Source organism: Macaca nemestrina, chromosome 7 (assembly GCF_043159975.1).
Source record: "Macaca nemestrina isolate mMacNem1 chromosome 7, mMacNem.hap1, whole genome shotgun sequence".
Classification (NCBI taxonomy): domain Eukaryota; kingdom Metazoa; phylum Chordata; class Mammalia; order Primates; family Cercopithecidae; genus Macaca; species Macaca nemestrina.
In genome coordinates, this window is record NC_092131.1 from 103,215,646 (window position 1) to 103,243,156 (window position 27,511).

General features: G+C 41.2%; 1 protein-coding gene across 4 annotated transcripts; it reads left to right on the top strand.

The window, feature by feature from the left end:
* Positions 1 to 790: 790 nt before the first annotated feature.
* On the top strand, positions 791 to 25,577 carry LOC105488349 (DET1 partner of COP1 E3 ubiquitin ligase). Of its 4 annotated transcripts, XM_011752316.3 has the most exons (7): positions 849 to 931; positions 2,991 to 3,060; positions 7,597 to 8,689; positions 11,808 to 11,995; positions 21,411 to 21,602; positions 22,123 to 22,234; positions 24,917 to 25,048. In XM_011752316.3, the coding sequence occupies exons 2-6, from the start codon at positions 3,038 to 3,040 to the stop codon at positions 22,217 to 22,219; spliced, it is 1,593 nt and encodes a 530-aa protein (XP_011750618.2). In that variant the 5' UTR covers positions 849 to 931; positions 2,991 to 3,037; the 3' UTR covers positions 22,220 to 22,234; positions 24,917 to 25,048. The 4 variants fall into 4 exon arrangements, 3 of the variants coding, with proteins under 3 accessions (XP_011750616.1, XP_011750617.1, XP_011750618.2); XM_011752314.3 differs by lacking the exon at positions 22,123 to 22,234 and having other exon boundaries at positions 791 to 931; positions 24,917 to 25,577; XR_011626178.1 differs by lacking the exons at positions 22,123 to 22,234; positions 24,917 to 25,048 and adding an exon at positions 16,578 to 16,785 and having other exon boundaries at positions 21,411 to 21,546.
* The last annotated feature ends 1,934 nt before the right edge of the window (positions 25,578 to 27,511 follow it).

Sequence of the window (27,511 nt, forward strand, 5' to 3'; positions counted from 1 at the left end):
TTTTGTTTATCCATTCATCTACTGATGGACACTTAGGCTTTTTCCATATGTTATCTACTACAAATAATACCGCTATGAACATTTGTGTCCAAGTTTTTGTGTGGACACGTTTTAATTTCTCTTGGTTATATACCTAGAGGTACTTCTGGGTCGAATGGTAACTTCATGTTTAAGTTTTTGAGGAACAGCTAAACTGTTTTCCACAGTGACTGCACCCATTCCCGCAGCAGCATATGGGGCTTTTGATTTCTCCACATCCTCACCAGTATGTGATATCTTCCTGTTAAAGATATTATAGCCATCCTAAGGGGTATGAAGTGGTATCTCATTGTTTTGATTTGCATTTCTCTGATAACTAATGGTGTTGAAAATCTTTTTGCTAGGGAAGCAGGAACCTACGAGAGCCAGAGTGACACCATTTTAAAATCAACTCCATCTTAAAACTAGCATGGCAAATTCCTTGCTAGTCAGAGATGATCAATACAGTCTCAGTCTTCAAGGCGCTCGCTATCTAGAAGATAACAGAGTAGGAAGTTTCTCAGCATCTAATCAATAGGTGAAAAATCAATTCTATTCATATTTTTTCAAATGTGCCCAGCAGGTGCAGAGACACTGCCATTGGAACTCACAGAGATGGCCAGGTCAGGCGCCATTTTAATTTTTTCCTTCGGAGCCACGGAGCCTCTACGGCTTCGATCCTTCCTCCGGGCACCAGGGTGCGCTGTACCATCTCTTGGTGTCGGCTGAACAGTGCCGCGCTCTCCCTTACTTCCCTTCTTGCTGGGCCGCACTTCCGGTGACTGGCGGAAACGGGAACCTGCAGCCGCGGGGGCCGGAGTCCTGGGGCATGGCGGGGGCGGGGCAGGGGGAGGCGCGCACGGAACAGGCTGGGGCGTCCCTCGCCCTGGCTCTTTGAGCCTGGACCAGACAGGTGAGGACTTATCATTTTTGGCCCAGCCTCCAAGCCCGTCAGACCCTCCCCGGCAGGCTCCTCCCTGCATGACGCTGATACCCAGAGGCCCCACGGCCCCCTCCCTCCCTCCCTCCCTCCCTCAGAATTCTCTTCCCATTGAGGCCCCGCCCCAGGCTTTTCTTTCCGGGGGCGCCCCTTTGGGTTTGTGTGCCCGCCCCTTGGCATCCCCTTCTGGTTTAGAGGCTGTTGCAAGGAATTGAGGGACATGTGCACCTTCTCCCATAGGGAAACTGAGACCCAGCAAGGGTAAAGGACTTAGTACCACACAGTGAGTTTAGTGTCCCAATTCAGTCAGGCTTTCTTCTTTCATTCCATAAGGTACCAAATGCCTACCGTGTGCCAGCCCCAGTGCTAGGTTCTGAGAATACCAGATGACCAGGGTAGACCTGGTTACTTCCTGTCTGGAGGGTACAGGTTAGCAAGGGAATCAAACATTAAACACAACCATGCAAGTGGAAGTATAAATACAATTGCGATGATTACTATGGAGAAGACAAAATATAATAATGGGAGGCCTGTTTTAGATAAGATGGTCGGGGAACACTTGCTAAAGGAGACCGCACTTAAGCTGCAACTTGAGAAGTTACAGCAAGGGCAGGGGAAATGCATTCCAGGCAGAGGGAGTAGTCTCTGTGGATGCCTGAGTTGGCACAGAACTTCCCGTTAGATAGATCCAGTGTTCAAGAAGGGAGACTTACCATGTGTCAAACACTGTGATGAGCATACAGAATATAGTGTTTGCGTATTGGTCGGTCGAACATCACCATCTAATGAGGGCCGTAAACATAAGTAAGATCTTCATCTCAGCTGCCCAGCTCTGCCTTTGTAGGGCAAAAGCATTATGTAAATGATTGGGTATGGCAGGGTTCCAGTGAAATTTTATTTACAAAAACTGGGAGGTGGGGGTCAGGCGTGGTGGCTCATGCCTGTAATCCTAGCACTTTGGGAGACCAAGGCAGAAGAATCACGTGAGCCAGGGAGGTCCACGGTGGTGCCACTGCACTCCAGCCTGGGCGACAGAGTGAGACCCCAAAAAAACCAGGAGGTGAGAGGTGGGCTAGATTTGGGCCGAGGGCAGTAGTTTGCAGACCCTTGCTCTATTCTAGATCAGTATACATTTTAGGTCCTTGTTCAGTGCATGTAACTCCAATATAATTGAAACGAACGTTTTACAAAACAATGCTTGCTATTGCAATATATGATAGCTTGATATTTTCTATTTTCTTGTATTTCATTTTTTAAAATGTCAGACTATTCACTAAATTGATTCAAGGCCCTATTAATGAGGTGTGACTAGCAGTTTGGGAAACTTGCTCAGTCATGGAGGTATGTACATTTTTAACTTGACTGGGTATTATATATACTTATATAAGGCATTTGGAACCTTTTCAGAAGGAGACAGAATGTGAATAAATACCTCATTTTATGTTTTGAAATACAGATTGGATGCAATCCCTCCCCTGCTTTGCAGTCTTTTTCTAGGCCTCTCTTATCACTCACTCTGTGCTTCCTGTGCTCTAACCACTTGAAATTGCTCGTTTCCCAAATGTGCCATGTCATGCTTTTTTAAAATGTGTCTTTTACGTACCTTTTTATCTGGTTTGTTCCTTTTTTTTTTTTCTTTGGAGACAGAGTCTTGCTTTGTCACCTAGGCTGGAGTGCAATGGTACAATCTCGGCTCACTGCAACCTCCGCCTCCTGGGTTCAAGCAATTCTTCTGCCTCAGCCTCCTGAGTAGCTGGGGCTACAGGCGCCCGCCATCATGCCCAGCTAATTTTCGTATTTTTAGTGGAGATGGAGTTTCACTATGTTGGCCAGGCTCGTCTCGAACTCCTGACCTTGTGACCTCCCCGCCTCAGCCTCCCAAAGTGCTGGGATTACAGGTGTGAGCCAATGCATCTGGCCTGTTTTTCCTCTTTTACTTTGTTTAGTGTATTATTCTTCAAGGCTATGCCAATTGTTGCTCCATTAATTCATTTTAACATATTTATGAGCACTTAACTGTCCCTTCTCCTAGGTGCTGGGAATACAGCAAGGAATTAGACCAGTTCCCTGCTCTCTGGTATGGGGGGACAGATACTAAAAAGGTAAACAAATAACTTAATTTCAGAAAGAGATAAAGACCGTTAATGAAATAGGGTGTATCAGTAGATTCGTGTGGGCAGAAGTAAGGTGGCTGGGGAATATTTCTGAGGAGGTACTATATTAGCTGAGACTTGAATGATGAAACAGAGTCAGATCTTTCAGCACTTAAAAAATGTTGTTCCACTTCTTTCTGACTTCCTTGGTTTCTGATGAGAAATCTAGACATTTGAATTGTTGTTCCTCTATAGGTGATACATGGTTTCTATCTGGTCACTTTAGAGATTTTTACTGTGTATCTTTTAGTTTTTTTCCATTTTAGCTATGATGTGTCTGGACATGGATTTCTTTGGATTTATCATATTTGGGGGTTGCTAAACTTCCTGAATTTGGGGGGGGGTCTCTGAACCTTTTGAATTTAGGATTTATATCTTTAGCCAAATTTGGGAAGTTCCTCCCTTCCTTCCTTCCTTCCTCCCTCCCTCTCTCCCTCCCTTGCTTCCTGTTTTTTTTCCCTTCCTTCCTTTCTTTCTTTTCTTTTCTTTCTTTTGACAGAGTTTCACTCCGTTACCCAGCCTGGATTGCAGTGGCATGATCTCAGCTCACTTCAGCCTCTGCCTCCCAGGCTCAAGTGATCCTCCCACCTCAGCCTCCTGAGTAGCTGTGACTACAGGTGCACACCACTGTGCCTGGCTACTTTTTGTATTTTTAGTAGAGATGGGGTTTTGCCATTTTGCCCAGGCTGGTCTTGAACTCCTGGGCTCAAGCAATTTGCCCACCTCAGCCTCCCAAAGTTCTAGGATTATGTACTCTCTCCAAAGATCAGGGTTAGACCTTTTGATATTTTCCCTAGGGCCCTGAGGCTTTACTGACTTTTTTTCCGTCTTTTTTTTTTTTTTTTTTTCCTTTCTCGTCTTTTGTTCACTTTGGATAACGTATACTGATCTATCTTCAGGGTGACTGACTCATTTCTGTGATGACTTCATTCTGCCCTTGAGCCCATCAGCGAGTTTTTTATTCTTTTTCAGAATTGTTTTTAAATTAAAAAAAAATTTTTACTAGATTCTATGGAAGCTAGAAGAGTTTTGTATGCTGGTTATTGCTTTTCAGCTCTAAACTTCTTATCTGGATCTTTAAGAAATATCTTCTGTTTCTTAGCTGAGACTTTGGTTTTCTATCATTTCAAGAGTGTTTGTGATTGCTTATTAGAACACTTTTATAACAGATACTTCAAAATCTTTCTCAGAGAATTCTAACTTTTGTAGCATCTCAACATTGGTGCCTGTCAATTGTCTTTTCTGGATTGAGTTTTTTCCTAGTACTTCATATGCTGAATTATTTTGGATTGTATCCTAGACATTTTGAATATTATAAGATGATAGGGCCTGTTTAAATCCCAAGAGGAATGTTGGTAATTTTTGTCTTGGTAGGCAGTCTACCTAATTAGCTTCAGGGAATTTGCAATTTGCAACTCCCTTTCTTTAGGCTATGATTCTAATGGCAGATGAATTTTCAGAAAATCTTTGCAGTGCTATTTGGATCTGTCCCATGCATGTGACATTCAGTGGCCAGTCTGAGATCTGGGTGGTGATTATTTCAGATCTCAAAGCCTTTAGTCTGATTTGGACCAGATCCACACATGCGCAGCTTGGGAGTTCATGAACAACTTCATGATGTTACTTTTCTGCGCTCCTTCCCCTCTGATATCTCCTCAGTACCTTCTGGTTTCGTTGGGGTCTCCCTTTTGATCTTCTGATGACAAAACTGGGACTTTAATTACCTTCCTTGCAACACACTTGCTCTCCAAGCAGCAGGAGGACCGGGGTGGGGGGGGAGACAGCGTTAACCTCACTGCCCATTCAGTGGTACTTTATTGTTAGCCAATTAGTTTTTCTCGTATGCCTGTCTTATGCATTCTGTCTAGGTTTTATAGCTGCATTTTTAGTGGGAGAGAAGGTGGTGTTTGCTTATTCCTTGTCTGGCAACAGCTTTATAACTTGAGTTTTTCACTAAATGCCGTTGACTTTTATGGCCTGAGATTTAACTTTGATTTGAATCAAGGTATAATAAAACATTTAGAAGACTATGCCATATAATAGATGCCACATAAATATTAAAGCATATTTTTATTGTGATTTTAAAATAGCATAACATTTACCATCTTAACCGATTGTAAGTGTACAGTTCAGTAGTATTAAGTATCTTCACATTGTTGTGAAATAGATCTTGAGAACTTTTTCATCTTGAAAATCTGAAAAGTCTAACCCATTAAACAGCACCTTTCCTTTTCCCCTCCTGCTAGTCCCTGATAACCACCATTCTTCTTTGTTTCTGTGAATTTGATTCTTTTTTCTTTTTTTAATGATAAGCATTTTAAATTAAAACAGGTTTTTTTTTTTTTTTTTTTTTTTGTTTTTTTTTTTTTAGAAATTGGGTCTTACTCTATTGCCCAAGCTAGACTCAAACTCCTGGGCTCAAGTGGTCCACCTCAGCCTCCCAAGTAGCTGGGATTACAGGTGTGTGCTACTGCACCTGGCTGTTGAATTTGATTACTTTTGATACTTCATTTAAATGGAATCATACAGTATTTGTCTTTTTGTGATTGGCTTATTTGACTTCACATCATGTCCTCAAGGTTCAATGATGAATTTTGTCAGAATTTTGTTCCTTTTGAAGGCTGAATAATATTCCACTGTATGTATATACCACATTTTGTTTATCCAGTCATCCATCAATGAACTTTTGGATTGCTTCCATCTCTTGACTACTGTGAATAGTGCTGATATGAACATGGGTGTGCAGATATCTCTTAGAAATCTTGCTTTCAGTTATTTTGGATTTATACCCAGAAGTGGAATTGCTGGATCATATGGTAGTTCTAATTTTTTTTGAGGAATCTTCATACTGTTTTCCTTAGTAGCTGTACTATTTTTCAGTTCCACCAACAGTGCACAAGGGTTCAGCTTCCTCTATGTCCTCAACGACACTTGCTATTTTCTTTTTTTAAAAAAAGCAGTCATTCTAATGGGCGTGAGGTGATATCCCATTGTAGTTTTGATTTACATTTCTCTGATGATTAGTGATGTTGAGCATCTATCTTTTCATATGCTTTTTGGCCATTTGTATAGGAGAAATGTCTATTCAAGTACTTTGACCATTTTAAAATTGGGTATATGATTTCTTGTTATTGAGTTATAAGAGTTCTTTATATGTTCTAGATATTAACCCTTTATCCAGTATATGATTTGCAAATATTTTCTTCCATCCTGTAGAAAGCCCTTTCACTCTGTTGATTGTGTCCTTTGATTACAGAAGTTTTAAGTTTGATGTATTCCCATTTGTCTGTTTTTGTCTTGGTTGCCTATGCCTTTTGTGTCTTATCTAAGAAATGACTGCCAGGTCTGATGTCATGAAGCTTTCCTCCTGTATTTTCTTCTAGTAGTTTTATAGTTATGGGTCTTATATTTATAAAGGTCCTTGACCTATTTTGGGTTAATTTTTGTATAGGGTGTAAGATAGGGTCCGACTTCATTCTTTTGCACGTGGCTATTCAGTTTTCCCAACACCATTTGCTGAAGTGACTATCCTTTTTCTATTGAGTAGTAGTAGTACCTTATCAAAGATTGTTTAACCATATATGCCAGAGTTTATTTGTGGGCCATTTCATTTGTCTGTCTCTGTCTTTATCCAGTACCACACTTTTTTGATTACTGTGGTTTTGTAATATATTTTGAAATCAGGAGGCTTGAGTCCTCTTTGTTCTTTTTCAAAATTATTTTGTGTATTTGGAGGCCCTTGACATACCATATGAAGTTTAGGATGAATTTTTTATCTTTGTAAAAAGTGCTATTAGGATTTTGATAGGGTTTATATTGAATCTGTAGATTATTTTGGGTAATATGGACATCTTAACAGCCCAATAAATATTTTTTGCTGGAATGAATACACATTGAATATGATTTGTTTGTTTGTTTGTTTGAGATAGAGTCTCACTCTGTTGCAGTGTTGTGATCATGGCTCATTGCAGCTTCAATGATCCGAGCTTAAGCAGTCCTTCCACTTCAGCCTCTCAAGTAGCTAGAACTACAGGCATGTGCCACCATGCCTGGCTAATTTTTCTATTTTTTTTTGTAGAGACGGGGTTTTGCCATGTTTACCAGGCTGGCCTTGAACTAGTGAGCTCAAGTGATCCACTTGCTTCGGTCTCCCAAAGTGTTGGGATTACAGGCATGAGCCACCGTGCCTGGCTGAATGTGTCTTATACTGTTCAGTTTGCAGTTGTAGGTTTTTTTCTGTTGAACATTCCCAACAGCTGAGCATACTTGGAAGGTATTCCTAGTGAACTAGATCCTTCCCTTAGACCTGTTTCTAGACTTAGAAATGTTAGGACCACTTAAAGGGAAGCAGTAATTCCAGTCACTGTCATCCTGGGAGCTCCTAGGTTCAGGATATATGAAGAGAAATCTGTTTGACTTGTATATATTTATATTTTGGTAAATTTTGTTTCATTTTCTTGACTTCTGCTTTACTTTTCTGTTTAGAGATGTGATAATGGATCATCATGTTTCTACCATCAGGCCTCGAAGAATCCAAAACCAAAATGTCATTCACCGCTTGGAGCGCCGGCGGATCAGTTCAGGCAAGGCAGGTACCCACTGGCACCAAGTCCGAGTGTTCCATCAGAATGTCTTCCCCAACTTCACAGTTGTCAACGTTGAAAAGCCTCCTTGTTTTTTGCGTAAATTCTCACCTGACGGACGCTACTTTATTGCTTTTTCTTCAGACCAGACATCTCTTGAAATCTATGAGTACCAGGGCTGCCAGGCAGCAGAGGACCTACTGCAGGGATATGAAGGAGAAATCCTGTCCAATGGCAATGACCAGCGGTCAGTGAATATCCGGGGCCGGCTCTTTGAACGCTTTTTTGTCCTGCTGCACATTACCAATGTTGCAGCCAATGGTGAGCACCTGAACCGGGAGTGTAGTCTCTTCACTGATGACTGCCGCTGTGTCATCGTGGGCTCAGCTGCCTACCTCCCGGATGAGCCTCACCCTCCATTTTTTGAGGTATATCGGAACAGTGAATCAGTGACCCCCAACCCACGGTCCCCTCTAGAAGACTATTCCCTCCACATCATTGACCTTCATACTGGCCGCTTATGTGATACACGCACATTCAAGTGTGACAAGGTGGTCTTGTCACACAACCAAGGGCTGTACTTGTACAAAAACATCCTGGCCATCTTGTCTGTGCAACAACAGACCATCCATGTCTTCCAGGTGACTCCTGAAGGCACTTTCATTGATGTGCGGACCATTGGCCGCTTTTGCTATGAGGATGACCTGCTCACTGTGTCAGCTGTTTTCCCTGAGGTACAGCGGGACAGTCAGACAGGCATGGCCAATCCCTTTAGGGATCCTTTCATCAATTCCCTCAAACACCGGTTGCTGGTGTATTTGTGGCGCCGGGCAGAACAGGATGGTAGCGCAATGGCCAAGAGGCGCTTCTTCCAGTATTTTGACCAACTGCGGCAGCTGCGAATGTGGAAAATGCAGCTTCTGGATGAAAACCATCTGTTTATCAAGTACACTAGTGAGGATGTAGTAACACTGCGAGTCACAGATCCATCACAGGTATGAGGTGCACTTCTGCCTTTTACTTGTCCAGTCTCCTTGACAAAATGGGAAGGTTTCTCTGTTTATAGCCCACCCCTCAGAAATAGACATTTCACGTAGTCTGAGTTGATATCCTAGGGCCCAAACTTAAAATCAGCTCCATTTTTCTCTGGTCATATGTATTTATCTGGACAAATGGAAGCTAAAGTTCAAGTCATTGACAGGAAGATAGTCAACTCTGATTACTACCCTAACTGTTCTGCAGAGCATTTTCGGTACTCATAAGATGGAAGCCCAAATGCTACAAGGTCAAGGTTTGGACTACTTATGGATAACCTCTCTCGATTTTGTAAGATTGTGCTTATTGGTCTGGCCGTTTTAGTAATGGCAATGAGAATGAGTATACGATACAAAAAAGAAAATTCTCTAAGTAACCCCACTTTCGTCCTTTAATGGTTCATAATTTACTTCTCCGTAAAGTCCTATTTATAAGGTAACTAACAGGTGCACTCATTTGGCGGAATTAAGTTCTGTGACTTTACCCTGACCTTGCCCACATGCTGGGACATAGCTTGTAGAGCAGTGAAGAGATCAAAAAGAAGCCAAAATTGATGATCCCTGAGGAGAGTCATCAGGACAACAAGTCTTAAAGGTTTTTCAGTTTAGGGGAAGAATGCCTTTCTTTCAGTAAGGGGAAGAAGCATTTCCCAAAAGGGAATAAGGTGATATAAAGAGCACAGAACTGCTAAGATTTGGGGGTTGAAACACTATATTGAAATTCAGGGTAATTTGGGCATTTGTCTTTGAAAACCTCTCCGCTTCAGTGTTGACCAAGTTAGAGAACTACCTTGCTACACCTTTGTCCCCCCAGTTCTCCTGTTTGCAGGTTGTCTCCTTAGACACTAGTTTGGAAATTCAGAACAACCAGCAAATCAGTAAATCATGAAGTCAACTGAGTTTGGTATCTCTTTTTTTTTTTTTTTTTTTGAGACGGAGTCTCACTTTGTCACCCAGGCTGGAGTGCAGTGGCACCATCTCGGCTCACTGCAAGCTCCGCCTCCTGGGTTCACGCCATTCTCCTGCCTCAGCCTCCCGAGTAGCTGGGACTACAGGCACGCACCACCACGCCCGGCTAATTTTTTGTATTTTTAGTAGAGATGGGGTTTCACCGTGTTAGCCAGGATGGTCTCCATCTCCTGACCTCGTGATCCGCCCGCCTCGGCCTCCCAAAGTGCTGGGATTACAGGCGTGAGCCACCACGCCCAGCTGAGTTTGGTATCTCTTACTGACCTGTAGCTGATTCTACCATTAACAGATTCTGTACAGGGTATCATGTCCTATAATCTCACCAGTTACCTGTGGTAAAATATCTTCTAACATTTGCCTTCTGAATTGTAGTTTATGTGTTCTAAAAAAAAGTACGGGAGTAATATGGTTAGAAATCATTTTTTGTGGATGTTTTTTCTTCCCTATCAATGATGAAGTCACCCATTGAGCAATCACAGGTGAGCATCTGGTTCGTCTTATGTATCATGGGATATTGCAGTGAAGTCCTTGACTTCTCTATCCTCCTGTTCTTTACTTCCCAGTCTGCCTTGGAGGGAAGGCTAGTAAATGTTTGAGTAATTTTATATCCATGTAATTATGAGAGATTCTGGTGAAGCCCTGATAGGATCAAAGTGTTGTCCAGGGCTATAGAAAGGACATGAATCAATCTTTATTTAGGTTTGAGCTATAATTGCCTTTTTATTTTGGAGGTAGTAAGTTGTCTGTGACTGCTGCCTTTGAGATTATTGTTTTCTTCTTTGCTAAAAGGTGGCCTAGTTGTTTCTGTTAGCTGCAATAAGTCGTAGCTAGCGACATAACTAGGGCTCTATGCTTTGCTTATACAGTTTGTAACTCTAAACCCAATCTTTCTGCCCTAGTTGTCCTCTGCACTCCTCCCCCAGTTTAATTTGATAGGTTCCAGTAAGATTAATAAGTAAAAAGTACATCCAAACACAAGGCCTTGGTAATATTATGAGTATTATTCTCAGGTTACCCTCTAGCCTCTTTAATTTACAGCCAAATTTAATTTGCAGGTGACTGCAAAAGCCATGTAATATAAGCTCCGAGAAGCACTAATTACTAGTAAAACAGGTGGGTCGAGTGGCTCCAGAAATTGGTAATTGAGATTTAAACTCAATCATAGGAGGCTGAAGTACTAATCCTAGTGGTCTGAGAACTTCTAGAGTCCTGTCAGAAGTAGATGATTCACAATGCTACATTCACTGTAACAAAAATTAGGGGTTCTTGGAACTTCCTTGTTAGGCAGAGCACAGCACTGGAAGTTTAAAGGAAGAGGGCTAGCCACTGAGGGCCCATTTAGAAAAAGCAGTAACCCTGTCACCTATGGCATTTGAATGCTTTTCAGGTTCCCCCTCTGATCTTAATTGCTGCAAATCTCAAATGTATTTTACAAATGCTCTTGGCTGAAAGAACATTTATGAAGAAGAAAGTGGAAAATGCCTATCTGATTTTTCATTTGTTCAGCAGTACCTTGCTTGTATACAACTTGCCTGGGCAGTTTAGAACAAGAGGTACTTAAGATGTCTCTCTGCATGTTAGAAATATTAAGAGGGAAAAATAAATACCCCTAAATTGAACTTTCAACTGTACACATACAAGAGAAAATAATTTGCCAACAGGCAGCCCCAGGCTGCACATCACTTTCTCAGCAGGAAAGAAAATTAAATCTGGCATTTTAAGAAGTGCTTTTTATCTCAGGGTGGGTTGGGGAGCAAGTAGGGAATAAACATTTGGAAGGAAAAATACTGAATTTGCACAGTTTGAAATGAAAATTTAAAACCTTTTTATACTTATATGCTGGCCATCTCAGTAATTCTAGGAGCACAGATACAGTGGGAAATCTGGCAACGTTGAGGCTCTCAATTGATAAATCCCACGGTTGCTTCCTATTTTCCCAGAACCACTTGGAGCCATGTTTCCACCTCAGTGGTAAAGCTGAGGTGTTTGCTTGTTGTTGTTGTTACTGTTTTTGGAAAATTCATGCCTTGAATTTTCAGCCAAGTGATAAGTTTCCTAGGCATGGCATTATACTCAGCTGTCCTATACCTCTCTCTCTTTTCTTCTGCAGGCATCTTTCTTTGTGGTATACAATATGGTGACAACAGAGGTGATTGCTGTGTTTGAGAATACGTCAGATGAGCTTTTGGAGCTCTTTGAGAACTTCTGTGACCTTTTTCGTAATGCTACCCTGCACAGTGAAGTCCAGTTTCCCTGCTCAGCTTCTAGCAACAATTTTGCAAGGCAGATCCAGCGCCGGTAAGCTGCTGTACCAGACTCAACAGTCTTATTTTTTTTTAGAAAAATTGGTGTTAGGCCAATAGCTATTGTCTCTAGGAAACCGTCTCTTATTCTGTCTGTCCACATAGCTTTGGTCAGTCTGCCTGTTATAACCCCTTGTTTCTTCCTGCACTTCTTTCTATCTCAGCACCTGTGGAATTGTTTGTGCATTGTCTGTGATTCGTTCTAGACTGCATGTGAGCTGCAGAAAGATAGAGGCTGTGTCTTCATTTATTGCTGTATCCTCAGTGGTACACTGTCAAGCACTTATGTTCATTGAATGAATAAGGAAATAATTTTAGAACTTTTGGTTAAACACGATATGTTGAACACATGTATTTATCTTTGCTCCATCCCTAAGTCCCACTAAAATGACAATAAAGGAAGGTATAAACCTATAAGAACGAAGAGAATAGGAGAGGAGACGATGGGAGATAGGACATACTAACAAAGTTTTAAAAGCTGAAAAGCCAGGGAATGAATGAGAACTGACTTAGCGTACCTCGGAGAGCAGAAACTCAAGGCTGCAGAGCTTAGTCATCAAGAAACAAGCTGCCTTACACCAGAGAACTCAGGAAAGGGTCAGGAAGTTGGAGGTCCCAGGTGCCTCTTAGTACTTCTGAAGGTATCTGTGAGGTAGGCTGAAATGAGGAGGATTGGTAAAGTTCTTAAAAGGAGCAGTCAGACCCTCTAGATCCCTTTTCTAAGTCTACATAGCTAAGTGACTATCTCTTCTACCTCTGCAGAAGGCTGGAAGTTTATTCTCTGAGCAGATTGAACCAGATGGGCTCTGGTCTCAGGTTTATGAGGTATATTTAAAAGTAAGGATGAGACATGTTATACTAAAAACAGGAATTAGGTGAAAGTTGACATACGGAAGGGTAAGAGTCCTACCCCCCTTCCCAGATATGGCATCCACGCTTGAACCCTCCAGGCAGGAGATTAGAGATTCTTCCCTAGGAAAACTGACCAACACAAAGAGGAGACTTACAGATATTGACACCTGGAATGCCTTTACAAATCACTTAGGTCACCCTAAATATATACCCCCCAGTCAGCAAGGCCCTCCTATGAACCAGAGCTTCTAATAATTGCCGTAGTGCATTATTATGAAACAAATGGTTCCTTTGGGCCAAGGGCCTAAACTAAATCCTACTTTAGTTAGTGCCTCCTCATATTTCACATACTTAAATTGTTTCCCTTACTTTAGGCAGTAATGGAAAAATACCTGTTCTGGGTCCAAAGATGGATCAGACCACAGTGAGTGGATGAATCAGAATAAGCATTACTGCCACTGGGAAAAACAAATATGTTAATGCAGTGGCATCATATTTATATAAAGAGATAGTACTCGATTATAGATAGATGGCTACTGAGTTCAGACAACTGTCTTGCGTTTTCCTTTTTCTTTGGTTCACACAAATCTTCTGTCTTAGTATCTGTTCAGTATAGAAGAATTTTTATATGCAGAACCTGAGTCAGATTTTGCTTTTTTTCATTTTGGGATGAATTTTCTTTTAAAATTTGCTTCAAAATTAAGCAGATAATTGACAAGTAACAGTCTGAGCGTGGTGGCTCGTGCCTGTAATCCCAACACTCTGGGAGGCCAAGGCAGGTGGATCACTTGAGCCCAAGTTTCAAGACCAGCCTAGGCAACATGGCAAAACCCTGTCTTTACAAAAAATGCCAAAATAAATAAATAAATAAATAACTGAGTGTGGTGGCGCATGCCTGTAGTCCCAGCTACTAGGGAGGCTGAGGTGGGAGGATTACTTGAGCCTGGGAGGCAAAGGTTGCAATGAGCCATGAGCACGCCACTGCACTCCAGCCTGGGTGACAGAGCAAGACCCTGTCTCAAAAACAATAAAACAAAAACAACAAAAGATGGGTGCACTCAGTCAAGACATCAAAGAAGTCACTAGATGATAAGCTCCATGAGGGCAGGGATTTTGTCTATTATGTCCACTGCCGTATCCACAACACCAAGGCCAGTGTCTGCTCTGTGGGAGGAGCTCAGTAGGTATTTGCTGAATGAATGAAGTTATCCAGGAATTAGAAGAAATTGTTTTCCAAAAATTATTTCAGAATACATCTGGAATTAAACAAAATTACAGAAAGCTCCAGAAAAAACTGAGGGGACAGGTTGTATATTCTAGCTCAGTGATCTTAAGAATTTTACTTTACCACCAAAAGATTTTGAAAAATTGGGGTACCCTCACATATTTTTAAGTTGATTTTTAAATTTTTTTTCTGTTACTACTAAATTTAATAGTTGTAGAGGATGATATTTTCAGTGTATATTAAACATTGACATTTAAAATAACACTTTAAAATATAACAAAAGGATGCTAATTACCATAGTAATTTGGTATTCAAGTATTTTATATGAAAAATTCGTGGCAAATTATACCCATAATTGGGAATTTTACATTGCTTCTTCTGATTCTCAAATTTGTATGTCTATTCTATGTCCCCAACACAATTGTATGCTAACATATTTTGTTGACCACTAATCATACTTTGCTACATTGAAAATACAATGTATATATAAATTGAAATTTTTTTTTTACTTCTTGTGAACACATGGTTCTAAATGCTAAATTTTATAGTAATCTTTTCCCAGTAATCTTTTGGTAAAAATCAATGAAATTGGGACCCTTATAGGTCAAAATAAATGTTCAAGAATAAAAATAGACACCATGGATCATGAGTCATTTAAGGAAAGCCTTTATCCTAAAAGAGACCAACACAAAACAAACAGAATAAAGAATAAAGAGTAAGGAAACAGGCCTGGCATGGTGGCTTATGCCTTTAATCCTAGCACTGTGGGAGGTTGGCGTGGACTGATTGCTTGAGCTCAGGAGTTCAAGACCAGCCTGGGGAACATGACTGGTCTCCCAAAAAGCAAAAAAATTAGCTGAGTTTGGTGGCATGCACCTGTCATCCCAGCTACTTGGAGGGGCTGAGGCAGGAAGATTGCTTGAACCTGGGAGGCGGAGGTTGCAGTGAACTGAGATCAAGCTACTGCATTCCACAGTGGGTGACAAAGTAAGACCCTATCTCAAAAAAAAAAAAAAAAAAAAAAAAAGAAAACAATGTTACATTCACTGAAACAATTTAAAGTATAAAAACAGGAACATTCTAGCTGGGCAGGGTGGCTCATGCCTGTAATCCCAGCACTTTGGGAGGCTGAGGCAGGCGGGTCATGAGGTCAGGAGATCGAGACCATCCTGGCTAACACGGTGAAACCCTGTCTCTACTAAAAGAAAAAAATACAAAAAAAATTAGCCAGGCATGATGGCAGGCACCTGTAGTCCCAGCTACTCGGGAGGCTGAGGCAGGAGAATGGCGTGAACCCAGGAGGCGGAGCTTGCAGTGAGCCGAGTTTGCGCCACTGCACTCCAGCCTGGGCAACAGAGTGAGACTCCGTCTCAAAAACAAACGAACAAACCAAACAAAAACGGGAACATTCCTAGAACAATGAGAAACTTTTGGAAATTTAAAATTTGTTAGATGTGGTGGAGGAACTCTCCAAGAAAGTAGAGTAAATTGATAAGAGAAGGGACATAGAAGAGAAACATTAAAAAAAAAAAAAACCAGAGTATCTGCCTAGGAGGTCAAATATCTGGCTAATTCCTGAAGGAGCAGTGGAGAACCTAAAGTGGAGAAATAATGGGATAGTTTCCCAGGACTGAAGAACATAAATTTTTAGATTGGCAGGACCATCCACTGCTGGAGCTGGCTTGTACTGGCTCATGAGATCTGACTGTTAAACTTTCAGGAATTTTTGCAAGCTGATTGTTACACAAAGTCGTTATTAAAAATTATTTCCAAATTATTTCCTATTTTACTGTTACTTAGGCTCTTGTGGTTTTTGCATCTATTTTATCTATATGGTGTAAATACTATATAATAAGGTGCTACTGCTCTTCTCTTGGCAACTGCACATTGAGTAATGTCACATTGGTACCTTGGCAGGAAGATTTACACCACAGAAATCAGCAAGCACTACAAATCATGGCTTTTTTCCCCTGAGAAAAATTAAACCTTTATCAGTGCACCACTGGATTCATCTAGTATCCAGTATAGTCAATGAAAAAGACCCACACCGAGAGGCATATCATCATGAAATTTTGGAACATTGGGGATGAAGAGAACATTGTGAAAACTGTGAGAAAGAACATACATTTCACGTGTAAAAACAATGTCATCATAATGACATCAGACTTACCAATAATACCGAAAGCTTGAAGTCATTAAAATCATGCCCTCAGAAGTCTATGAAAAGGGCGATTTGCAATTTAGAATTCTGTCTTTTTTTTTTTTTTTTTTTTTTCCCTTTTTGTGGAGAACGGGGTCTCGCTATGTTACCCAGGCAGGTCTCGAACTCCTGTGCTCAGGCTATCCTCCCGCCTCTGCCTCCCTGAGAGCTGGGATTATAGGCGTGAGCCACCACGCCCGGCCACAATTTAGAATTCTATATCCAGATAATAGAGTGGAATGGAGACATTTTCAAACCTGTGAAGTCTGAAAAGATTACCTCTCATGTACCTTTTCTAAGGAAGCCTATGGAGATGTACTTCAATAGACCACAAAAGAATGGTATGTAGGAAATAGTCTGACACTGGAGAGAGGCAAAGAGAGTCCTGAGGATAATGATAAAGGGAATTTGCAGAATGACTGTCCACCTGTCAGACCATTTGGAAGCACGAGAGTGGAGGAGTCCAAGAAGAATGTGTCCAAGGAAAAAAAAAATTGTTAGAATACTGGTAAGTTTGAGTATATTAAGAAGAGATTGTCAGTTTTCCTAGTAGAGTTGTCGGCATAGGCTTCACTGAGAAGGTGGTGGTTGAGAAAGCTTTTGAAGGAAGTCAGGGGGCAAGCCATGTGGATAGCAGGAAGAAGAATATACCCAGCAAAAGGAATAGCATATCTAAAGGCCCTGAGGTGGATCTGATGCATTTGAGGGACAGCAAGAAGGCCAGGGTGGCTGGACCGGAGTGAGCAAGGGGCAGAGTAGTTGGAAATAGGGTCAGAGACCTGATTTGGGGTGGGGAGGTAGGCGGATACATAGGGCCATTCTATAGTCTTGGCTTTAACTATAGATGAGGTAGATTGTGTCATGTTTGAGCAGAGGAATGACATAGTCTCACTTATGTTTTAACAGAGTCACTCTGGCTGTTCTGTTAAGATTAGAATGTAGGCAGATAGGGTGGCAACAGGGATACCAGTTAAGAGACTTCTGCAGTGATCCAGTAAGTATAACTATGGCATTCTGTTTCCTGCCACTAGGATTTAAGTTCTTTACTGTCCACTAATGTATCCTAAGCACCTAGAATAGTGTCTGGCACATACCAAGTCCTCTGTGATTATTTGTTGTTTAATGGTGGTGGCTTGGATCAGGGTGGTAGCATTGGGAATAGTAAGTAATTATATTCTCAATGTATTTTGAAGGTTAGAGCCCAGTGGATTAATGGAGGATGGTCTATGGGCTATGAAAGAACAAAGTCAAAGATAATTCTAACATTTTTGGATTGAACAACTTGCAAGAGAGAGTTGCCATTAAACTGTAAACCTGTGGGTAGAGCAGGTTTAGGGGAGAGGATCAAAAGTTCTGTAAGTGGAGGTGTCTCATAGTTTCTCAAAGGAGTGTTAGCTGTGTCACAGCCACCTGACAATTTTCAGTACAATAGGGACTGAAAATTAACTTATTGGAGTTAGCAGCATCGAGGTCATTGGTAACCTTGACAAGAGTAGGTTTGAGTAAGATGGTAGGGGTGAAAGCCTCTTCAGGGTGGGTTTAAGAAAGAATGGGAGGAGAAAAGTTGGACAGTATGGAACAGTGTTTTGAGGAGTTTTATTACAATGGGAGCTGAAAAGTAGTGCATTAGCTGGAGAGGTAGGTGGTGTTAGATTTTGTTTTTGTTATTTTTTAGATGAGGGAAAAATGGCATGTTTGCATACAGATGGGACTGATCCTGTAGAGAAGGGGAAACAGTTTAGGAAAGTGGAAGAACTGCTTAAGTGTATGAGAGGGGCTGGGTTCTAGTGCACTGGCAGATGGATTTGCCTTGCATGGGAGCACAGAAAGTTATATATGTACAAATGTTGGGTAGATGTGCTGATGGGAGCTTTAAAAAAGTTATCTTCTGCCAACTTCCATTTGTCAGTAACAAAGTAAGTGATGCCATTAGCTAAGAGTCAGCATGGAAGAGGGGAGATGAAATAGTCGTGGAAGAGCGTGGGAGTCTGGAAGGACTATGGAAATGTAATACGAGTGCCCTGCAGCATTAAAAGCCTACATAAAGTTCATGGCCATAAGTTTAAAGTGAGCATTGTATGTTTTTCTACAGCCATGGAGAAAACCAAGTAGTACAGGCAAGGAATAGGCAAAGTTGAGCTTAACTGGAGGTTGTAGTTTTTCTAAGCAAGTACCATAAGATAATTTAAGATTGTTGAGGATGTGTGCAATGGATTATTTAGTGATTTCATCTTATGTGGAAGGAAGGAAGAGAGGATATGATGAGAGTGTAGGATGGCAAGAAGTTGATAGAATCAGTGGATTATAGGTCCTGTAGGGGTTGAAGGATTGCTGAAGTTGGGACGAATAGAGGGAGTGAGCCAGGAAGATGGGAGAAAAGATGGTTGGAGAGCGTGACGGTCCACCCTGTGACTAGAGAGGGTTTGCGGTCGTTGGTAATGGTGAGGTTGAGGGTGTGACTGTGGAATAAGCAGTTGAGGTTGAGAGGAGGTCAAGGAACTAGTAGGAGGCTATGGTGCTGTAAAGAACATCTCTGAGGATTTTGAAATTACCGAGAATTAAGAGAGGTATGGCGGGACAGAGTGACGCTGAGGCAGGAGCTAAAGTGTGAAGACATCAAAGGGAGTGACTGCTTTTAATCAGTGGGGAGCATGGAGAGTGGAGGTGGTAGGTGCTGCAGAGGAAGAGGAACTGCTTCAACCTGTAGATTATCACAGATGCTTTGATTTGTGGTTATCACAAAGCTGTGAACCAGCCCCCATCATTTTACCTTTGAAAGCCAGCGAGTCAGTGAGTCAGGCAGGGCTAAGGTGTAGATGAGATGGTGCCAGATCTTTGCTGAAAACCAAAGTGCCCAGGATCTTTTATTTCAGCTCAAATGAAAGGGAAAAAATAAGCTCTATTTGGCCCAAGATTTATTTTTATGATTTATACTGAGGCTGTGAAAATTACTGTCAGGAGGAGTAATGGAAAAGCAGTGTTGCTTGCTAGGCTTTCTTTAGGGGGAGCGGAAAAGTGTTCATGTCCACGTAATACCGTAGGTTAATAGTGAAAATAAAAATTACCCTCAACTAATTAATCTTTCTAGTCTCATGAAAGTTAGGAACGCTGAAGTTTTTTTATTCCATTTGTTTCAGGGATGAGATATTATACTTTTCTCCCAGACTAAAAAAAATTTATATACCCTTGATGGTTGAACCGTATGATATGCTTGAATATAGAGGTTTAAAATATATATATACTGATAGACAGTTGACATTCTTTCTACGAAGGTGTAGGAAAGTGAAAAATAAGGAAAAACTTCAAAATGTCATTATACGACTATTAACATTTTAATGTGTTTCTGCCAGTCTTCGCTTTAAGTGTGAGTTTTTGTTTTCTTTGTGTTTTTAGCCATATTACATAGACAGTATTGTATCCTACTTCTTTTATTTACAGATGTGATAAACATTTCCCGTTACCATATAATCTTTGAAAATGGTAGTTTTCCATTAGCTTTTTATTTTTTCTTCCTCTATAAACAGTGCTGTATGAATGTGCACAGAGATTTTTCTGCATGTAGGAGTGATTCCTTAGGGCAGATTTCCAGAAGAATAGAAGTACTTGTCAAAGAGTATTAAATTTAGTTTTGTGGCCAGGCACGGTGGCACACGCTTGTAATCCCAGCACTTTGGAAGACTGAGGCAGATGGATCGCTTGAGGCCAGGAGTTGAAGACCAATCTGGGCAACATGGCGAGACCCTGTCTCTACGAAAAAAAAAAGTTAGCTGGGTGTGGTGGCACGCACCTGTGTTCCTGGCTACTTGGGAAGCTGAGGTGGGAGGATTGCTTGAGCCCAGGAGAGGTGGGGGTAGCAGTGAGCTGAGGTTGTGCTACTGCCCTCCAGCCTGGGCAACACAGCCAGAACCTGTCTCTAAAAAAAATAAAATAAAACTTAGCATTTGTTACAGTCATGAGAAATAACTGCTTTGTCATTATTTTCAAAGATAAGTGAGATATATGACTCTCTATGTCTGTTACTGTTCTTCTAGATACTGGTGTTTCTGCAGGAGTATAAGTAGCTAGTTTCCAAATTTTATTTAAACAAAGAATGGGTAATTTATTTGTGAAAGGCTTGCTGGAAGTGGGTGATCCCAAGAAGAGTCAAAGGCTGCTTCTGTTCTCTATAACTCCTTCCTAATTCAGTCTAAGGCAATTATTTGGGGAAAGTAAGTTCTTGACCTTTTTCAAACCCAGTTGAGCTGTTATTAGAAAAGAGTAGAAATAGTTGTCATAAACTAGTTATACTCATTTCAAACTTGTTTGTAGAGTCTTTGTTAACTTCTAAAGTAGGGCCGGATGTGGTGGCTCATGTCTGTAATCCTAGCATTTTAGGAGGCTAAGGCGGGCAGATCAGTTGAACCCAGGAGTTCAAGGCCAGCCTGAGCAACATAGCGAAATTCCATCTCTATAAAAAATACAGGCCGGGCGCGGTGGCTCAAGCCTGTAATCCCAGCACTTTGGGAGGCCGAGGCGGGTGGATCACGAGGTCAGGAGATCGAGACTATCCTGGCTAACATGGTGAAACCCCGTCTCTACTAAAAATACAAAAAATTAGCCGGGCGTGGTGGCGGGCGCCTGTAGTCTCAGCTACTTGGGAGGCTGAGGCGGGAGAATGGCGTGAACCCGGGAGGCGGAGCTTGCAGTGAACCGAGATCACGCTACTGCACTCCAGCCTGGGAGACACAGCAAGACTCCGTCTCAAAAAAAAAAAACAAAAAAACAAAAATTAGCTGGGCGTGGGAACGCTTCAGCCAGGGAGGTCAAGGCTGCAGTGAGCTGAGATCACACCACTGTACTCCCGCCTGGGCAACAAAGCGAGAGCCTGTCTCGAAATAAAAAAAACCCAAAACCCAAACACATTTCTAAAGTAATTTGTTGTTTTCCATTTTTAGTTATATGTTGCTTTTTAAAAGTATTTGTAGCTGGCCAGACTTGTAATGTGTGAGAGAGAGTTCTGTCTTAATTCATTACCTAGGTTTCAATTTGTATTTAAAGAATGAGTTGTTCTTAGATATATATTTGTCAATTTAAAATCCAAGACAGCTTTGTGTACTCACTAACAAAGCCTTCCTCACCGGCCCTTTTGTTTAGGTTCAAAGACACTATTATAAATGCCAAGTATGGAGGGCACACAGAGGCGGTACGCCGGCTGCTGGGTCAGCTCCCCATCAGTGCTCAGTCTTACAGCGGTAGCCCCTATCTGGATTTGTCTCTCTTCAGTTATGATGACAAGTGGGTATCTGTCATGGAGCGGCCCAAGACTTGTGGAGATCACCCAATCAGGTACAGTGTCACTGCTATAGCTACAAACTGCTCAAGGGCTGAAGATGGCCTGCTTTCTTTTCTCTTCTTCTGGACATCATTTGATTGTGACTGTCTCCACTTGTACTCATGGGTAAGGTTGAAAGGCAGGCTATTTCTATAATGCAGTGAGTGCTACGATCATTTAGGTACTAGTCTCATAAATTATTCCTACTCTTTGCTTCTCATCAGAACATCTAATTCAGATAAGTGTTGTCCTCTTTTAAAGGTATCCAGGGTAGGAAGCTGTACTTTCCCATTTAATAATCTAATACGATTCCATAATAGTTTTTGTCATTGAGACTTTATAATTATGTATCTAACACAGATTTTATTCTGCCATGTTACCTAATAGAAAAAGTAGCAGAGACAATTTGGGGAACTGCTGACAGATTTAGAAGAAACTCATGCTTCCTCACTTGGAGGAATTTTGGAATGTAGACTGCTGTGTTATTGTTAGAACTTTGAAACTGACGTCTTACAAGAAATTCTTTCCTCACAGAAGTCTAGTTCACAGACCCATCTGTCTCTCCATACATGGAGCCTGTTCTGTGTGCTGTAATAGTATTAGCAGGAGGAGCTGGAATTACTGTCACTAGTGGAGTTACCTCAAGGTGGGTGTGTTCCTGGAGCTCTAGGCTGGAGCTTGGAAGGTCTTTGTCACATAGAAACAGTGGTAGTTAGATCTTTATGATAGATATATTTCATCATCCAGCCTCCTTGTGTATTAAATGGGCCTGTGTGACATATTCTGTATAATTAATCACCATTTATAATATTTCCTTTGGGAAATTAGAGTCAAGTTCCAAAAACTAGTTAATATTTTTATTTATTATGGAAAGTTGTATATGGAAAAACATATACAAAAAGTAGAAGAGCATAATAAACCTTCATGTACTTATCACCCACTTGAACAGTTACCAGCTCGTGACTGCTCCTGTCTCAACTATTTCCATCACCACCACTGCTCCCTCCCCTTCCCACCACTGTCTGAGGTTATTTTTAAAGGAAATCCAAGTTATCCTAGCAAAACAAGTAACACTATTACCCCATCTCTAAAAAATTAACAAAAAATCTTTAATATCTTCAAACATCTAGTCAGTTTTTATATATCCCTGTTGTCTTACAGATATTCTTTTTATGGTTAATTTGTTTGCATCAGATCCATACAAGGTTCATGCATTGCATTTGGTCCCTTCAGTCTTTTTTTTTTTTTTTTTTTTGAGACGGAGTCTCTGTCTGTTGCCCAGGCTGGAGTGCACGATCTCAACTCACTGCAACCTCTGCCTCCCAGGATCAAGCAGTTCTGCTGCCTCAGCCTCCCAAGTAGCTGGAATTACAGGCGCCTGCCACCACACCTGGCTAATTTTTTTATTTTTGTAGAGATGGGGTTTCACCATGTTGGCCAGGCTGGCCTTGAAATCTTGACCTCAGGTGATCCACCCACCTCAGCCTCCCAAAGTGCTGGGATTACAGGCATGAGCCACTGTGCCTGGCCCAGTCATTTTTATTCTGTAGGTTCTTCTTCCCCCTTTTATTTTCTTTGCAATGAAATTATTGAGGAAATTAGGTTGTTTTTCCTCTAGTGTTCTCCAAATTCTAGATTTTGCTCATTGCATCCCTGGGATAGTATTTACTATATTTCTTATTTACCCATATGTCCTGTAAAGTGGGAGTGAGATTTAGAAACTCAAACAACCCACTTTAAATTACAATCCCTTTGTGTTTGGGGATTTTGGGAGTAGGGCTGTGTGTTTTTTACACATAAAAAAGATGGGCCTCATCTAATACGAGTCAAGTACCATGAGATACATTTCTCTCTCCTTTCTGACTTTCCTACTTTTCTAATTGGAGAAGATGAATCTAAAATTTGGCAATGCTATTGCTCCTGAATGGTTTCTCTTATAATTCTTTATATTTTTAATTTAAAATGAGAAATATAAGGATATTAAGGGCATTTGAAGACAGAATACCATTCCTCCAGTGTCTTTACTGTATAATCCAGTCTGGTCTTTGTCAGTGTGCATATTTACATTTACACACTTGTAATCACAGCATCATTTTTTGTAGTCTGTTTTTATTTTATAAACATTATTTCATGTTGTTATTACACATAGTCCTCACAATTATAGTCCTAATGATGGTGTATTCTATCAAATAGACGTACCATGATTTATTTAACTATTCCCCCATCACTGAGCATTTATTCTCTTTCTATATTTTTACATTAAAACAAATGCCATAGCAGTCATCTTTATTCATGTACTAGTTACTTCATTTAAATCAAATTCTGAGGATATAAATTCTTGGATATGGGATTATTGAGTCAAAAGGTATAAATATCTTTAGGTCTGCTTATATATTGCATTTCCAAAAGGAGATTATAGGACTCTTTAATTCAGGGCTTTTTATTTTCTAGAATCCTCCCTGCCACCCCACCCCCACCTGCCTCAGCCATTCAGCCTCCACTCACTAATCATCAGTAGTTCTCCAAACCATAGGGCATTTATTTTGCATATGGTAAAGGCATTTAAATATTAGGATGGATGGAAGCATCTTTAGTCTCACATATTAGATGAAAAATTAAACACTACTTAGTATTTTGTTTCTGAGCATGAAAAAGAAGAACCTTTTAAAAGAATTTATTCTTAAATATGAAAAACTCAAAGGTGAGCCTAGATCCACACTGTCCAATATGGTAGCCACTAGCCACATGTGGCTATTGAGCACTTAAAATGTGGCTAGTTCAAGTTGAGATGTGCTCAAGTGTCAAATACACACCAGATTTCCAAAAAAAAAAAAGAGAAATATCTCACTAATAGTTTCATATTGATTATAGGTTGAAATTACAATATTTTGGATATATTAGAGTAAATAAAATGTATTATTTAAATTTCCTCTTTTTATTTTTATTTTTTTCAGTATGGCTACCTGAAAATTTAAAATTACACACGTGGCTTTCATTTCATTTTTAGCCCTGGCCTAGACAATCTTGAGGCAGGAGCGTCTGGAAGCGGAGAGGCTATAATTAGGACTGTAAAACTGAGTCATCTCAGGAAAGAGAAATGACCAGTGACTCAGTGCAACATAGTAAAATTTATAATCACTCTTCGCTAAATGAGCTGATCATACCAAGGTGATTTTATAGTTCTGATAACCTGGGGCTGATATAAGAGGAGATTTCATGAATAAGGTAAAATAATGACTTGTCACATTCCCCTGCTGTCTAGATTTCTGTTTGATGGTGAATATCAATACTTCCCCTCTTTCTCTGTCTCTGTCCTTGTTCTTTTTAGGTTCTATGCCCGGGACTCAGGCCTGCTCAAGTTTGAGATCCAGGCGGGGTTATTGGGCCGCCCCATCAACCACACAGTGCGACGCCTTGTTGCCTTCACCTTTCACCCTTTTGAGCCTTTTGCTATTTCTGTGCAGAGGACTAATGCTGAGTATGTCGTCAACTTCCATATGCGACACTGCTGCACGTAGGTGCCTCACCAGAGCCAAGTTATCTGGTCTTCCAAGACTTTGCCACCCACTTATCTCAGTGGACTCCAAAGCAAAAACTCCTGACTACTAGCTCTGTTAGTTCCAGCCTGCTATACCTCAGATGGGAGAGAGCCAGAGAGAAGAGTGAGGGTGGCTCAACCTAAAGGAATTTTTAAATTGTATACAATACTGCTACTGATTGATATAATATCCTCTTACATTTTCCCTGTGGGAATGCCCAGCATTAAGTAAGTCCATTTCATTTTTGCTTTACTTTGCATTTGATTGCTATGAAGATGAAAGCATTAGACTTTTACCCCCTTCGTGTCACTTCTTTGGCATTATGGTTTGCATCTGAAAGCAGTTAAATCTTGTTTACTCATGAGAACGATGTACATCCTTTCCATTTAACCCATAAGCACGACTATCTTTTTAAGAGAAAAATAAAGCCATGGTATTTTCATACTTAAATATATATGCTTCGATGACTGCTTTATGTTCCTATCATACCCAATGCTTTTCAAGTACTTGGGTTCCAGGAAGGACTGTAAAAGAGATGGGAGGCCATAGATGCAGCAGCTGTTCCTGGGAGAACTAAGTGGTAAGCACCAGCAGGGAAGACAGTTATCTGCCAGGATTGTTTCCTTCCCTCGGGTTTTCGCTTAGTAATTGTCACAGCTGGAGGAACTAGGTGTAATTGCACATCCTCATGTGGAAGCATGCTCCCATCTGTACCATCTGTGTCATGCAGGTGGAAGAGTGAGCAGCTCTCCTTGGCCATGGCAGAAACAAATACTGTGTAGCACGTACTGTAATTTGGGTAGTGGGAGCTGGCAAGCCGCAGGTGTCCCTACAGAGACCAGACTGGCTGTTCCTGGATGGCTGAGCCATCACAGCCATGCCACAAACACCTGGTGACCCTAGCCACATCCTCTGTCACATTCTCAACTCTTGCCAGCCTGTTTATGTTTCATCTGCATAATGTATCCATCAGTAGTGTAGTAGCCTTGTTTAGTAACATCTGACTTTGAAGGTAGCTTTGAAATGTTGGGTTCCAGAGCAGACTGTGAAAGGGCCATGGTTGCAAAGAGCTGAACCCTGTATTTCCTCTGCCATTCAGACTGACTTTCTTTGGGAAAATAAGAAATGTGATATGAAATCCTGAGTCCCACCAAAAACAGTTCATCTAATTTCAGTGGGATCAAAGTGGAACAGCTAAATTCAGTCTCATTCAGCATTCAGTGCAGGATTTGAGCACCTACTATGAGTCAAGTGGAAACTCTGTCAGGATGCCAAGGATGAGGAGAGAGATAGACAGATTATTATAATACAGTACAATAATAGCTCTAATTGTGTTTCCCTAGGGACAGTGGAGAGAGATGAAGGAAGGGCAGAAAAAGAAAAATATACTGGGGAAGAGCACTGGAGTTGGATCAGTGGGAGTGTATTGTAAGACCAAGGGTTGAAGACGTTTCAAGGAGAGCCCCAGCATATACAAAGGCATGGAAGTATGAACATGGTAAATAAGCAAATACAGCTGCAGCGTACACTGGGGCGAGGGAGACGGGGGAAATGTGACTGAACAGGTAGACTAAGGGGATATTGGAAAGAGAGGTCTTGTGCAGGTTGCTAGGGTTTTATGTAGTGGAAGGCATAATACGAATTTCACAAGGTAACTTCCAGCAGTCTAGAAGATGGCTTGGAGGGAATAGAGACTAGAGGGAGAGGCCAGGTGAGTCAGTGGTGGTCATCCAAAGAACAGGAGGGTGTGAATGCTGCCACTGGGCCCCTGGATGGATGAAATACTTCATAGATCATGAAAAATACAGGGTTGCAAAGCATGATGATTCTAATTATGTATTAACAATATAGATGCTTGGCCAAGTGTGGTGGCTCACACCTGTAATCCCAGCACTTTGGGAGGCCGAGGCGGGTGGATCATGAGGTCAGGAGATCAAGACCATCCTGGCTAACACGGTGAAACCCCGCCTCTACTATAAATACAAAAAATTAGCCGGGCGTGGTGGCAGGTGCTTGTAGTTCCAGCTACTCAGGAGGCTGAGGCAGGAGAATGGCGTGAACCCGGGAGGTGGGGCTTGAGTGAGCCGAGATTGCACCACTGCACTCCAGCCAGTCTGGGGGACAGAGCGAGACTCCATCTCGAAAAAACAAAAACAAAAACAAAACCAACCAAACAGTTGCTCCTCAACTTACGAGGGAGTTATGTCCAGGTAAACCCATTGTAAGTTGAAGATATCTGATGATGGGTTTACCTGGGCATAACCCCATCTTAAGGACTTGACTCAATGTGTATTGCTTTTGCAGTCTTGTAAGTCAATCAATCCTGAGTTGAGCCATTATTAAGTTAGGCACTGGCTGTAATTGTGTTCTTGTAGTGTACTACC

What these genes read in the sequence shown, in the direction of transcription:
- LOC105488349 (XM_011752314.3), top strand. Translation starts at nt 3,038, where the DNA reads ATGGGGGGACAGATACTAAAAAG. An exon ending in GCAAGGCAGATCCAGCGCCG is followed by an intron (nt 11,996 to 21,410) that starts GTAAGCTGCTGT and finishes CCTTTTGTTTAG; the next exon opens with GTTCAAAGACACTATTATAA. An exon ending in TGTGGAGATCACCCAATCAG is followed by an intron (nt 21,603 to 24,916) that starts GTACAGTGTCAC and finishes TGTTCTTTTTAG; the next exon opens with GTTCTATGCCCGGGACTCAG.